The following is a 15,670-nucleotide window of genomic DNA, read 5'->3' as shown; positions in this document are numbered from 1 at the left end:
TCTCTTTATATTATAGCTGAACACAGTCTGCAGTTGTTGGCTGCACTGTTGAATTGTGTTCCAACCAGGAAAGAGAAAGTGGAGTCAACACACACTAACTGTTTAATATTAGAGATATTAAACATATATGAATTATTGATGCTTTCGATGTGAGTATTTTAGAGATATGCGATGGGTTAAAAGGCTTAACTGGAAACTAAATTACAGAGATAAATTAAGTTTTTGGTTAAGGAGCCAATAGTGCCGTATAGTGCCGTATATTTGACATTTCTTTTATATTGGAGGTTTCCAATATAAAAGAAATGTCAAATTTTGATTACTAACCACTTGATTTTAACCAATAACTGGTGATCCTGTAGGGTCAACTGAATAAGGCCCACATGGGCCCTGTGACTGTTCTGGGACCATCTGGTAGCCACCAATCACCAGGGAATAGGTGTATTCCCTGGTGTTTGGCAAGTGGTTGTTGGTTGATGGCAGTCACTGAGAAATTGGTTGCAAAAGCCCCATTCACACCGTCCTAGAGATCGGTCAGTAATTTGTTGACAGCCACCTTGTTACAGTTGCTTTGGTCTCTAGCAGATTGCTACACTTACTTATACATAACCCAGAAATGGAGAAATGTTATCTGTGTAAGTTATGGCTCAGCTTTGCAACTAACATGTTTCAAAAGGTACAATTTTTATTTAAAGGCAAATAGTCTCCAATTTCAATTACATTTTTCACATTTTACTACAGCTTGGAGGCTAGCTAGCAAGTGTTCATTTGTAGACAGTATCTACAGGTCAGTATCAAGGATGTTTTTGATAAAGAACCCTCCAGCAATCACTCACCAACCAGTTAGGGAATCCGCATTTTTCTTTCCCGACCTTATGTCCGTCCAGCTCTTGATAAACGTGAGTGTGACATCTTCCGAGAAACTGCTATAGTGCTTTTTTACAGAATAAAGTGGAAGTGTCATATAATTGATTTTAATTAAATTAGATGAATTCAGACATTGAACGTTGTCACTGAATTTTGTTCTTTAACAGTGTCTCGCTTTCCCTCACTGATAAGCTAACGTGCACTTAGCATGTTAACTTTATTGGCTGCTAACAAAAGCTAACAAGCTATATCATTGCAGTCATATTAGGGCTGTTCGATACACAGTTTATATCGTTTCATATTACGATCGTTTGTTTCGTGGTGTCGCGAAATAAACTGTTTACGGCAATATTTTTTCAACGTTTTGATGGTCACTGTAGTGGCTATATTAAATTCTTTAAGTTCTCTCTTTCTCATACATTTAAAATAACCACACTATGGACGGACAAGCGACTGTTTTTACACGTTGTCGTTAGCAACAATGATGGCAAACCCAGTGTGTGGCTCCACAATCCGCTTGTTTATTTTCCACATAAACCTTTCACAATAAAGCTGAAGCTCCTCTTGAGATTTTTCAAAATAAACTGAAATGATGACAAACAGAAAGACCAGTCAAAACAAATCGAGGACCTTATTTCTAAACGGGGGGCTACCTTTGTAGCATGGACATGGTTTTGTTATGAAAAGTCTGACACGGATCAGAAAACTGTACTATGCAAATTATGTGGGAAACCGGTCCCCACCTCAGACTCAAACATGGCAAACGTCTTCTACCACCTACGCAAGAGTAACGTGAAAGAGTATGGAGAGAGTTTACGGATAAGAAGCAAAAAACACGCCGTGTAATAAATACTCACAAAGAAAATTTGTGGCCGTTACAACTTGTGTCTAAAAATGTATAGTTTCATGCATCAGTCAAAACACTCAACTCCAGGTACATGACGCCCAGCTAAAACAAACACTTCAAGAAAGTCGAGTTGCCCGAGATTCAGAGAATTCAAAGGAAATGTAAAATTTGGGGGATCTATACATATATATATATATATATCTATGGGATATGAGATTTTTGTCATATCACACAGCCCTAAGTCATATCCAGAATTTTTTTTACCTATAGTTCTGACTCAAAAATGTTTCCTCATCTTAATTTCCTGATTGCTCTGGGCCATCTTTGTTCAGGAGTTTTCATTATGGCTTGTTAGTTTTTGCTTTTTGGTATTAGCAAAAAAAAAACAACAAAAATGGTAAATGGCCTGTATTTGTATAGCGCTTTACTAGTCCCTAAGGACCCCAAAGCGCTTTACACAACCAGTCATCCACACACACATTCACACACTGGTGATGGCAAGCTACATTGTAGCCACAGCCACCCTGGGGCGCACTGACAGAGGCGAGGCTGCCGGACACTGGCGCCACCGGACCCTCTGACCACCACCAGTAGGCAACGAGTGAAGTGTCTTGCCCAAGGACACAACGACCGAGACTGTCCAAGCCAGGGCTCGAACCGGCAACCTTCTGATTACAAGGCAAACTCCCAACTCTTGAGCCACGATCGCCCCTGACGATCCAAAAAAAACCCAAAAAACAGCGATAGGAGTAATTTCCAGCTAGATTGAATTTTTCACAGTTTAGTTATAACTAAACTCATCAGGCTTTGAAAAACAACTGGAAAAATACACTAGATTATAGATAAAACTGAGATGAACATGTAAGCTTTGAAAAATTCTTGGCCTTGTTGTGACAAAACGCGTCCACGAATTTATGAATGCTCAGCCACAGCAGCTCTGCATCCTGGGACTGTAAACGTGTTAATGTTGCCTAGGCCTGGACGTGTGAGAGGAGCCACATAGCACAGAAACCCACAAGCACCGGGCCAGCTTTCCAAACTCTGACATCCAACTGCGCTGTAGGTGTTGATGGATATCGCACATGTACACACATTTATTGTACCATAAACACAAACTGCACTTGCTTTGGTCTCTCATGTTTGCAGTGTTAAACAGTATATTCCGTTTTCAGTTGAAATCAGCACTAACAAAGCCTCATCTGTACAAATCTGCAGACATTTCTCCCCACACAAGCCCATTCACAAATGTAAATTTTACTTTTTAAGTACTGTTTATCATAATGCACACACCCTTACACACAGGCTGAGCATATTTTAACAGCCTTGTCAGACTGCTCTCAGGAGACTCCTTACCCCTGCAGAAAACGTTAGGTTTACCCAACTCAAACTGTCCCCAGAGCCTCAGCCAAAACAGCTGTTAGTGTGCACTACCTACAGGAAAACACTATCTCGTTCTCCTTTTTTATTTCCCTCCTCCTTCTTGCTTTATTGAAGAAGCTTTATCTGTGTGATAAAATAGCCATAAAATGATCTTTCCCACTTCAGTAAAACACACTATCATCATATCTTAGTTTAGACTGAACTGTCTCTACCCCTTTTTCCTCCTCCAACTTTTACTGCTCCTATACCGTCAAAGGACAGCACGTGACCTACAATTTCAAGTGGAGTAGTGGTTAGATTCCCACTGTGTCAGTTACCGCCTCCATGTTTTTGAAAAGTGCATCTTTTGGATTGTTGATTTTAATAATGTATTGTTGTGCAATATAATATCTTTAGTGGGAAGAAGATATGAATCATGTGAAATGGGAGCCATGTGTCCTGTCAAACTGCATTAGCACCTTTCTTTCTCCTTCTAATAGAAATAGCATTGAAAAAAAGTAATGTTTCTGCACTGATAAAAAATTTCCTCTGTTTTGACAATTTATGTTCCAAAAAAGGAAGAAATTTCCCTATGTGCAAGACAATTAATGTTTTTATTAGTGCTGTCAGCGTTAATCTCGTTAAAATGACCTTAACGCCATAACTGCATTAACACGGCAAAGCTCCGTTAACGAGTTACCGCGGATCGCCACGTCCGTGGGGCTGCATGGTGTCAACGCGTTAGCGCAGTTAGCTCGTTAACGCATTAATGCAGTTATGGCGTTAACATCATTTTAACGAGATTAACGCTAACAGCACTAATTTTTATATTATTTCATATTTGTCCACGTTGCCAGCTCTAAGACAGCAGATTTACATTTTAACACGCTCAACTGGCTCACTGTAAAAAAAAAAATAAGACTGTAACCTGAAAACTCAAAGCCCATGAAAGAGAGGAAAAGTTAGGATTTTACAGATACATTAAAGATACTTTTAAGAATTACTGGTGCTATTGTCTTTCTGTATTTTGAAGTAAAATAAGTAGTCCTACAAAATAGCAGCTCAACTCAAGCAACGCAAACTCAACTTCTTGCCAAGCAAGTATGAGGGCATTCGATAAGTGCTGTGGTAATCTCCTTATAGCTGAAAATACTAACAACCATGAACAAAACAAAATTTGTTTGTTCTGGTTGTCAGGACAGCGCAAACACGAGTTCAAACTTGGGTTGATAGCCCTTTGCAGAGGCATACAAAAACAGTTATATAACCACAAACAACTAGTTGTTATGAGTTTTTCAAGTCCACTACAGGTCCTTCTGATGGATGTTTGTATAGTTGGTGCATTATATTGTAGTACTGGTAAGGCCACTTACTCTAATGACTAAATTTGCGTCATTCCAACCCAAGTGGATCAGTGTATAATTACAGACGCTAAAATAATGGTGTTTGGCTGAATATGCAGCACTAAGCAACTGTTGCTATGCTAGCTATTGATTACAAAGTATCCAGTATCTTAACTAACTTGACTCTACTGTAATCTTGCCTAATGAAGTTATTAGTAAGACTATGATAATGTTTTTACCTGTCTCTTTTTTCCTTCATATAGCAATTGAGAATAGGTTTGTGTCATGGTTTTGTGCTTTTTGTTGTTTATTTTTCAAGTTATTTCCGATTTTATGTCATAGTCTTTGGTTCCTGTCTATTCCTGTCAGCTTTACTTCCTCCTATTGTTAGATTTCCCTCCTTTGTAATTGTCTGCCCCACCCTCATTAGTATCACCAATCAGTCGATCAGTGTCCTCGGCACTCCAGTTGTCCATTTCCTGCTTGTCAGACTGATTTCCATCATGTCCTGAGAATTTTCTGATGAAAAAGCAAGCTCTGTTAGAATGAATTAATACTGTCGACATACCAAGAGCAGCACTTTTTGTAGAGACAGTTACCAATACTTTCAGACAGATTAGTCTGAAACTTATACCGGTTCAATGTCTGTCCTCTGTACTCATTTCTTAAAGTCGGCTAAGGCTGTCTTTGGCATACTTTCTCAAGCCTTTAAGTCTAATGTATCTGTTATGCGTTTTGGTAAAAAAATAAAAAAAATCTGAATCCATAGAGCTTTGCAAAAGAGATCCACTGTCTACCATCAAGCTAAATTGACTATTAGCAGAGACTGTTTCAGTCATTTCCATTATAAAGGCGAGGTGAATAACATACGTCAAGCTAGTCTGGTAGACCTATGACAGTATTTAATAAGAGAGGCTCCTGCTGTCGTAAAGGTTTGTCAGAATATAGAGACAAAGTATTTTCATCCTTGAGAAGCCCTAAAATTTTAAGTCTAGCTAAGTCAATATTGATGGGAGACAGCTGATGTCAAAATAGATGAAATCCTGCTTCTCATAAAACTTTTCTCATAGTTAGGAAAAGATGCTTTCTACAGTCCTTCATTTGTAATATACAGTATCTTGTCAACTACTCGAAAATGACTTTGTATTGTATGCATTTGAATGCACCTTGTGTATCGTCAGGCCTTCTACAGTAGAACTTCTGTGAAAGATCAAATATCATGTGGCTGGTAAAAAAAGAAAGAAAGTGGCTCATGAACTCTGCTGCATACCAAGTACTGTGACAGGTGGACAAAATATTTTCTTCCACTGACGCAGGGACTAGAAAGCCTTGGGGTTGTGCCAGTGTTTCTTTTACATTCCTGTTTACTGCAGTACTTCTCTTTACCTGAACACCTGCACAGTTGTGACTGTTGTAACTCCTCTCATAACTGTCTCTCGTCTTCAGTGTTGTAAAGCTACTGCATTTGTGGCAGTTTTTACTTCTAATCCCTGGTTGGACACCCTTTGACTTTCAGATCTGCCTTAATTCTTTGTGACATAGATTTACGAAGGAAGTGGAAATATTCCTCAGAGATGCCTATTGACATGATAGCATCACACAGTTGTTGCAGATGATTTATTGAATTGAGGTCTAGAGGCCATTTGAGAACAGTAAACTCATTGTCATGTTCAAAAAAGCAGTTTGAGATGATTTCTGAGCTATCCTGCTGAAAGCAAACATCTGAAGATGGCTACACTGTGGTCATAAAGGGGTGGACATGGTCAGCGATACTACTCTGGTAGCCTGTGGCAATGACCAGTGCTCAGTTGTTACTAAGGGGCCCAAGTGTGCCAAGAAAATATCCCCCACACTGTTATACCACCAGCGGCCTGAACCATTGATATAAGGCATAACTGATCCATGGTTTGATGGAAATGCTGACCCTGTCCTCGAATGTCATAGAAGTCAAGACTCATCAAACCAGGAAAGGTTTTTCCAATCTTCTATTGTTTAACTTTGATAAACCTCAGTTTCCTTTTTCCTGTGCTGACACAGCAAACTGTGGCAAATCAGTTTTCACGTGTTGTGTTCAGAGATGCTCTTCTGCTTTCAGTAGTTTCTCAAATACTAGTCTAGTCCATTTTTTAGCAGCCATGTCGTGTTCAAAGTTAATTAAATCACTTTTCTTCCTCATTCTGATGCTCTGTTTGAACTACAGCAAGTCATCTTGATCATGTGTGCGTGCCTAAATGCACTGCATTGCTGTCATGTGTCTGGCTCATCAGATATAGATTTGCTTGAACAGGTATGCTATAAAAAAATTATCAGTACGTAAGCACGCTAATATGCAAAACTTGTATATTATCATTGCCGAGCATGGTCGTATGTTAACAACTCACTATATATCTGTCAGTACACTTTTTTGTAGTACACTACTTACACTATATAGTGGTGTTAAATTAATTTTAACAGGGTGTATCAAATCGAACAATCAGATCAAATTATTTGACATGTGATTTGCGTAACTCAAACTACCACATTTTGAAAGTTTTCACAACTTCTCTATTTACTAACCACACCAAAGTTAGGAAGCTAAATTCCTCTAATGCGAATGATAATTAAATACACTTGTACACCAAAGGTTTTTCTAAAAGTCACCAAAACATCAGCGACTGATCAGATTCCGCTATTGCTAGTTAGCTAGCTAACAGTAGCAACACAATTAGCATGGATGATGTAGCTATATTATCTCCTTTCTTTACACTAACAAAACTTTAGGATAGGAATTCCACAGAGGTCCACTTGACTGTTAGAAGTTAAATGTTGGAGCTGCATGTAGCTATACTTAACAGTGTGTATTTATTCTTTTAGGCACTGTGAATAAGAAGTGTACAGAAATACACAATCTGAGACAGAGTTATTTTTGCTTAATTGCAGAACTAGCTTTGTCTTTATTATAAAAATAGCTACTGTTTAATTTGTGTATAAAACAGATTACATCATTTTTATTTTTTTTACTAATGTCTTTAAAAAAAAAAAAAACAATCCTGGGAATAGCAAGCTACCTTTGTTCCTTCATTTGCTAATCTTAAAGCTGGCAAGCACATAACTCTTGCAAAGCTAGTTTTTACTTGTTTATCTTCACATTAATTCCCCTTATTCAGCAACCAAAATAGGGTTAGGGTTAGGAGGAGCTGAGCTGAGTATAACTGCCATGTGAATGAGTAATTTGGAGACTCTTTCAAGTCCCCTCTGCTAAAATCAGAGACTGAATCGGAGCATTCCTCACATAACTCCATAACCATAACGTGGAGATTAATGTGCTTGTCTAAAGGTTATGAGGGGATAGTTGCTCCGAGTATCAGAGTTACAAATCTGACCAAAAAGCTGCACTCTTCTCTTCTCACAGAATGCTAAAACAGACTTAGGAACATTTCGCCAGAGCCAAAAATAGATGCTGCGCTGCTGGCCTGTTATTCTTCAGGCCAGCTCCCAGACTTCTGCTTGATCTACTCTTTGCCTCGTTTGGCCGATAGGAGTCCATTGTTTGGGGGCTTTTACCTGGAGACCCTACGAGTCGATAGAGGCATTACAACGTGGTGTAATACTAGTGGCTGTCAGGATAAAATCAACTTGGATTTTAAGGCTTTTCAAGAGGTTGACACTTAGACACTGGGTCTCTGCCAGGGTCTGGCAGTCTCGACAGGTAGTAATTTAACTGGTAAATGTGTCATTATAGCCATTGTAGAAGGTTGGGGCAGACAGGGAAAGAAAAAAGAGGGGGAGGAGAGAAGCAAAAAGACAGACAAACAGAAGGGAGGTAGAAAGATGGAGATAAACGGTGGAATAAATGGTCTGATGCAGCAAAGGTTGAAGACGTCTTACGGCGGACCTGCTCAGGCAGCCTGAACTTATACAAAAGGTCTAAAAATGTCGCAAACTGGTGACTTCAGGTTGCTCAATTTTGTGGAATGCCGTCTTTGTCTTCTGCCTCTGTTAGCTTTTGCAAAGTGTGGGTGGTCCTCTCAGTGATTTTCAGTACACAACAGTTACTCTCTGACGTCTTGCTGAGGGCCCTTTCTGTCAGTGTACAACACAGCCCCCCCATGTTGCTGCTGCTTCATTCAGAGAGCAGCCCCATCCGCACATCATAAATCAGTTTAAAACACTATTATCTCAAGTTTGTTATTCATTTAAATCTCGGGTACGTAATCCGCTTATCTTTTGGCAAACTAAGTTTTAATTTTAATTTACCTACAGATCATTTCATAAGAGTAAATGACATGTCTTTAAAAAGGATCCATAGCTCATTTTTTTTTGTATAATCCAAACACCAAGAATGAATAAGTCATGCGTTATTTGCATCTATAACTCCAAATTCATTCGCAGCCGTGCTTGTGTTACTAATAAGTTTGTCTCCCTTGGCGTCGCTACTTCTAGGAAGTATGTGATTAGACTGGTGATGTTTGGAGGCCTTGTCGCTTTTAGTTATTGCTCTCATTTCGTCTTAATTACAGTTGTACGAATAGCCCCACGTCCAAATGCAGCTTGCCTCCCCACGGTTTCACAAATGACACTAAGCGTGCATCTAAACATAGACGGTGAATTCTTGCGGTGTTTAGAACATCTCCTTCTCGTCACAAAAGCGCTCTCGCAGTGCAGAGGCAGGGCTGTGTTTACTATACAGGCTCAGAAAGGGGGGAGGACACTGGGTGAGAAGATGCAGTGGGGAGGGTGAGCGTTAGCGGGACCTCTTGTCCTCGTGGTTTCTTTGAGAATGTCGCTCCTGTGCATTTCCCATGCATGTGCTCGTTGCTGTAGTGTTATCATGCTTGTGTGTGCGTGTACCTGATGTGGAGTAGGCTATGGGGACAGAAGAAAAAGCAGGCAGAAGGCACAGGAAATCGAAAACAGGTCAGCCGAGCTCTGACATGGCGGTAAACAACACAGGAAAAGTTAGCTGTAGAGATAGGGAGAGATAGAGAGAGGGCTCAGGAAGGGGTGGGGGCGTGGGGGGGTCACTGAGGGATGGAGGGAGGGACGACTAGCAGGGAGGGGAAAGAAGAAGAAACATTCGCCTTTTCTGTCAGCTGAAGCCGGACTGTGGGAGACTATCACTGAAAGTTGGTGCCTCTGTGTCTTTGCTTGGAGAAGGCATTGTGAGGAGCTGGTATGGTGTGAAGGGAAAATACATTGTTTGAAGTCTAAACCAAGGTATGACATGCATGATTCTCTTTCTTTTTGGCTTTCCAAAAGCATTTTAAAGCGGTGTCTCTTTCCCCACATTCTTGGTCTTTAGATATCACTTTATTCTCACCTTTTTCAATCAAATGCTTGGTTAGCATTTGTTTGCTATGCCTCCCGGTGTATAGTGGATGTTTTTGTTGATTTAGCACAGTGATGTGTGATGGGAAGCTCAGCAGCTCCTGGGTGGTCTCAGGCCTCACAAGCACAGCCTGTCACGTACCCTTCCAGAGTATTTTTAGTGAGGGTTTCTCGTAAGGGATGGAGTTAACATCCTGCCTTGGCTTCTCCTTTCCTCCTTCATACAGCTTTCTCTGTCATTTTCTCCTTGGTTCTGCAGTTTGTTGACTTTGATTCCCATCAGATTTGTGTCACTTAACAGGAGGACATGGCCTCACACTTGTTGTTGTCATTGCTTGAAGACAGAGATTGTGTTTAAAGTTCTAATTCTTATTAATTTTTGCCTTGGTTGATTTGGCACCACCTGCGGCTGATATAGTAACAGCAGTTTTAATACCAGGCAGAGACACACGCATTGCCTTATCTATCAATTCCATGGTGGCAATGACAGTCCCTTGGCTAACAAATATAACAATAAATTTACAAAAGTAATTAAAGTATGTAAAAATATTCATATAGAGGTTGACTATAGCTTTAAAAAACATTTTTGCCTCGATGCTGACTGAGTGAAATAATGTCTATTCTTTATGATGTCTCCACGTAGGGCACAACCATGGAGGAAATGGACTTTGAGCGGCGCAGGGAGTTGAGGAGACAGAAGCGGGAAGAGATGCGCCTGGAGGCAGAGAGGTGAGACCTGTTGGTGTTTGCAGATTTCTCAAAAGGTGTTTAAGAAATCTCTCCTCTGCAGTGGCCTAAACAACACATACAGACCAGCTGCTTAGACTGTTTGAATAGCCTCTGCTATTTCAAGGCTCTGCTAGTTTCAGTGCACAACGCACTTCCTTTGATGCGCACACCAAGCTGAAAGAGCACAGATTCAGGAGCTAGGTCTTTTACAAAACATCAATCAGCAAATGCCGACTTCCTTAAACCAGGCTGGAAGGAGAAAATAAGAGCTGATAAGAAATCTGATAGGAGACGTGATGACCTTTAATGTTCAATCGTGCCCTCCCTCCCTCTTTCCAATTTTCTCTCCCAGATACCACGGCCTTCTGAACCGCCTTTGATTCCCTGCGAAAAAAAAAAAAACTGATTAAACTAAAGTTCATTTCAGCAAATTGATTGAGTGGTAACCGGCCAAGTGCAGTAATCAAAAAGAGTAAAAAGGGGTTTTTATTGTGAGGACTTGATACATAGTCTGCCAAGGAGGTATTTTCACAAAAGTCTCTTCATCTGTGCTGCAGCCCTCGCAATTAAAGATGAGGTCGATGTGGATGCAGATACTGGCCAAGGTCACTTGCCTCTTAGAAGCATTTTATTACAGCTACTTACTCCATCACTCATGGAAAACAAGCTGACATAGGCCTGACCACTGCTGAATACATAGATGGTTCTCTCTGATAAGTCATCTATATGACACAAAGAATATGTAAGGACATTAACTGTAGTAAAGAACAAGGCCCTTTGCTCAAGGTAAAGTAGCTTTTCTTGTTTTAAGGAAAATGTCCATGATAGTGGGTCCACTTAGTAATAAAAATTCAGGGTCAAGTCATTCATCCAGTTCTAGGAAGTGTGTCATTCATCTAATAAATGCATGCCTGGATGCATTAAATGTATTTCCAGTGAATTTATCCAAGTTATTTTCAGAATGAGAACTTACGGGACTATTTTTGCTCAGTCATTTAACTAAACCTACCTGAATAGAAAGCTTAGAACGAAGAAAGATGGTGAACAAAGCCTGACTACATTTCTGCTTAATACTTGCCAGCAGTGGTCAGGCCTATGTCAGTACGATCTACTGTACAATATAAAGCGCCTTGAGGCGACTGTTGTTGTGATTTGGCGCTATATAAATAAAATTGAATTGAATTGAATTGAATCTATAGATGTTGGAAAGTATGAGAATAGATGCAACAAATTGCAGTGCAGGAATGTTTAATATTTACTTGTGGTGCTAAAAAAAAGAAATAAATTACCTGTAAATTAAAAATGGCTTTGTATTGTTTTTCTGTCACTTGGGGGCAGCAAAGCAAGCTGTGAGCATTAGCATACAGTATTCTTACTTTAGTATATCTGATATGGCCTAACAGTTGACAACTGACTTTGTAAAAATTCAGCTTAATAGATTAGCATTAGCAGGATTTTCTGGCATTCTGCTAAAAGTAATGTGTTTTTATCTCCAGCTAGACATTAAGGAAACACATTTCTTTAGCTGCTAAAAGCTACATAGTATTTGTAACCTACGTAACATTATCTGTCTGTCATTTGGTTAGTACAACAGGTTAATGTGAGCTCTTTTGCTGAACACACCAGCTTACTTACAGATAAAATAAAACTAGCTAGCCAAAATGCTACACACTCTGAACCAGAGAATTTATAAATATGGTGGTATCTATCACGTTATACGTAGTCACGCATGTCATTGTATTTTTATAACATGTTTATGGAATGTTTTCATGCTAGTAGCAAGAAGTAGGAATCATCAGACGCCTCAGAAAGCTAAAACTTTTAGCTTTTGCCTTTTAAGACGTATATTCCTTATTTCCCCAGCTGTACCCTAAATAGCTGATTGGAGTGAAGGTCAATGCCTCTGTTAGCTTTCACAGCCTAAAACCCCCCCACTGCTGGAATTATTTATGCATTTTTGGAATGTTTATGTTACATGGAGAAGATGGAATTTGGCAGAAAGTGTAGACTAAAAAAAAAGAGGCGACCGAGAAGAGTTGTGGGCCGACTGGAAGAGCAATGGAGCGAGAGTGAAAAAGGGCCAGAGTCGTAAGCGCCCTCGACATTTACATTTTCAGCTCAGCGGGAGTTTCTCCGTGACTGTTTATTTGGCCCGAGCAGCAATAATTTCAGCTGGCAGGCGACGCGTCGCTCCTGTTATTGATAAAAGATTACATCTCTACATTGTTTCCATTTCTGCCAATATATTGAAACAATCAATATTTACATGCCCCCTCTTGGTCGGACTAGTCAAAACCACATGTTGTCTCATTGGCTTGCTTTCATTCAACCATCATTGAGTGTGCTGTGAGAAAAAGGAGACTTTGGGGCCATATAATAACGGCTGAAGCAATGCCAAATTCCTGGCTATTATAAGTGTTTACTGGCCAGGTCTCCATGAGCTGTTTCCTACATGCTGGGGTGCTGCGATTGTGGGCTTCCTCACGCCAGCTCTGTGCATGTCACTGTACTTGAGAGCGCATGTGCACGAATGTTAGGATGCTTCCACGCAGCGAGTGTTGGTGTGTTTCGGATCAGTATCGGGCGATGAAGGCTTGACAAGCTCCATTCACTTTTTTAAAATACAACCAAGTATACAAGTGTGCGTGTTTGTCGGGATGACAGCCAAGCCTTCCCTTGTTCTGCCTTGCATCAACGTCAGTTATAGCTCTAAGAAAAGGGCCATTGACGCTGTGGCTCACATCGTGCTTTTGATTTCAGTTTTATTAAGCAAAGCCACACACATACACCCCGTTTTTCTGCTGGAAGGTTTCTCACACTCTTTAGCGCTCTTTAATTCCCTGCAATCCACGCCGTTCGTTGGCGCTATAGCAATCAGACAAGGAATGTCTCTGCCTTTTTTTTCCCTCCCCTTCTTAGCCAATGAACGCACATAGATGTGGAATTTTCCCAGTCAATTCACTGACCAGAGGGTATCTGCCTTGGTTAAAAATGGTTTTTTTCTCATGGAGCCTACAGAAATGTTGCTGCCACTCCCTTCCCAAATGAAACTCGTGTACTTGAGCAGTTAATCCTCCTGGCTTTGGCTATTAGAAAGCATTTGATCATACGCAGCAGTTTAACTTAACATAGATGACTGTCTGCGTGAAGGCTACTCTGAGTCAACACTGTTTCAAAGAAATACTATGACTTGTGTGCTGAGAGCAAGGTAGTCTCACTATTCCTTCAATTTTAAACTATGAGGTAATGTTTATTCTCAGAGGCCTTTACTTAGCATTTCTTCTTTTATTTCCTTTTTTGGGAAGTGTTTATTTTTGATTTTTGCCATTCCCCACCTCCCGATCACTCTCCTCTGTCTCCTCCCTTCATTCTTTATGCATCCCATCCTCCTCCCCCTCCTCCTCCTCTGGGTCTCACTGTCTTTCTTCTTCTCCCACTCCTCCAAAAACCCACTTTCATTTTCTGATTATTCTCCTGATTGTTTCCCTCTCTTGTTTCCCTCTCCTCCTCTCTTAAACTGTCACCTCTGCCTCTCCTCTCATCTTCTCCCCGCTTCTTCTTCCTTTTGATCCCACTCCTCCACTTAAATTGTCAACCCCTCATTCTCCACTTCCTCCTCGCTCGCTCACTGTCCGTTTCTCCGTCGCTTCTTTCACTTCTCTTCACCGTCCTCCCTTTCCTCCTCATTCTTTGCATCTGCGCTGGCCCTCTGCCTCAGAGACTAGGAAGGGTTGAGGAAATAACACCCATCCTCCGTGAATGAGTTGTGCCAAACGGTCCCCCGCCCTGGTCGAACGGACCATTCGCAACGTGACCCGGTCCTGCATCGTAAATCTTTGCCAGCTTCCAAGTTGCTTTGCCACATCAGCATTGAAGGGAGTTAAGGCTACCCTTACTCTCTTAGTTATGTTTCAAATGCATGCCATATGACCTCATTCGTCTTTGAGTAGAAGAATAAATGCAGTCTAGAAGGACTGTACCACAGCTAGCAATATGAATTCTTGGAGCTGGCCCAGCAGAGTGCAGGGTGGGGGGAGAGACAGACGGGGGACGTTGTGGTTCTGTGGGCCGGCAGTAAGAAGGGAAACAGTCCAGAGAGGCCAGCGTGGGAATGGGTCAGCATTTCTGACAGCTCAAGCCAAGCCCCCACCCTCTCTCCCTCGCCCTAACCATCCCTTCCTTAACTCCCCTCTCTGCTCACAGCAGCCTTTTTCTCTCTCTTTCCCTCCCTCCACTGTTTTCGAGCTTCCTCTTCACTTTTCTCCCTTCCTTCCCTCTGTCCCTCCTCTTGCCAAGGAGGGGTGAAGAAGTCTTTTCTCATGAGCTTTTCACTGACATTTCTGAGATATTTTGCTGTAAAGAAAATATTTGGACATACTTCTCCCTAATAGGCTCACTTATGGCGATGTTTAGTGTGCTTTTCATGCAGACGGTTTAAATCAGTGAAAACACACTACTCAGGGTGTGAAACGCACATTATTCATATGCTGCGCTGTAGCTGGCACGGCGAAGTGCACGGCATCCGTAGTAAAGCGCCAATACTGGGCAGGTTTCCTTTATTTACATGCTGTACTCGGCCACTCAAGAAATAGGCGTCTGGTGGAGACTATGTCCTGGTAACCTGCAATTTATTGCTGTGGCTTCACATCATTTTGTACAGGAAAAGTTGTCGACTATGATAAAATCTGCAGATTACTCCTTTTTCCATTATTGTGCACACCCCTTCCTTTCCCGTTTTTCATTTCCCACCTCTCCTCTTTATCCTCACTCTATCCCATTTCACTTGCTCGTTCTCTTCCCCTCCTATTTTTTCTTTCTTCCATTATCCACCATTCCACCTCTCACCGTATTTCTGTCAGTATGCTGATAGAGTTTGGGGGCCTCGCTATGGAAAGGGATATTAAATCAGGGCTTTGGTTGTGTATGTGTCTCCAGCCAAGGCTGTGATTGACAGGAATGCTAATTCAGCTTTCGGGAGTTTTTTCTGTCTTTCTTTCTTCCTTTTTTATTTTTTCTCCTACTGAGGAATCTTTAACCCTGAGATTGTCGTCGTCACCGCCACCAAGGACTCCTTTGTTCCATTTTTAGCTGTTTTCGTTTTCTCATGACATTCGGTGCTGTTTCTGGGACGGTTCAGTCCTTCGGGAATTACAGCAGTTGTTGTTTCACAACTTTTTTTTTGGTCTCACAAAAACATCACTCTGCTCTGATATTTTAAATA

General features: G+C 41.0%; 1 protein-coding gene across 6 annotated transcripts in view; it reads left to right on the top strand.

The window, feature by feature from the left end:
* Positions 1–15,670, top strand: part of cald1a (caldesmon 1a) — a 64,193-nt gene that overhangs the window by 20,920 nt on the left and 27,603 nt on the right. For 5 of the 6 annotated variants that reach the window (XR_005608787.1, XM_031750628.2, XM_039600735.1 and 2 more), the window contains one exon: positions 10,364–10,449. Coding sequence is in view for 5 of the 6 variants with exons in the window: in XM_031750628.2 (XP_031606488.1) it covers positions 10,373–10,449 (77 nt within the window). In the remaining variant the exon portion in view is untranslated. Of the gene's footprint in view, positions 1–9,462; positions 9,610–10,363; positions 10,450–15,670 lie in introns of those variants that run through there. The other variant, XM_039600736.1, reaches the window with a different exon arrangement.

This window comes from Oreochromis aureus, linkage group 17, assembly GCF_013358895.1.
Source record: "Oreochromis aureus strain Israel breed Guangdong linkage group 17, ZZ_aureus, whole genome shotgun sequence".
Classification (NCBI taxonomy): domain Eukaryota; kingdom Metazoa; phylum Chordata; class Actinopteri; order Cichliformes; family Cichlidae; genus Oreochromis; species Oreochromis aureus.
This window is presented reverse-complemented; position numbering and strand designations above follow the sequence as displayed.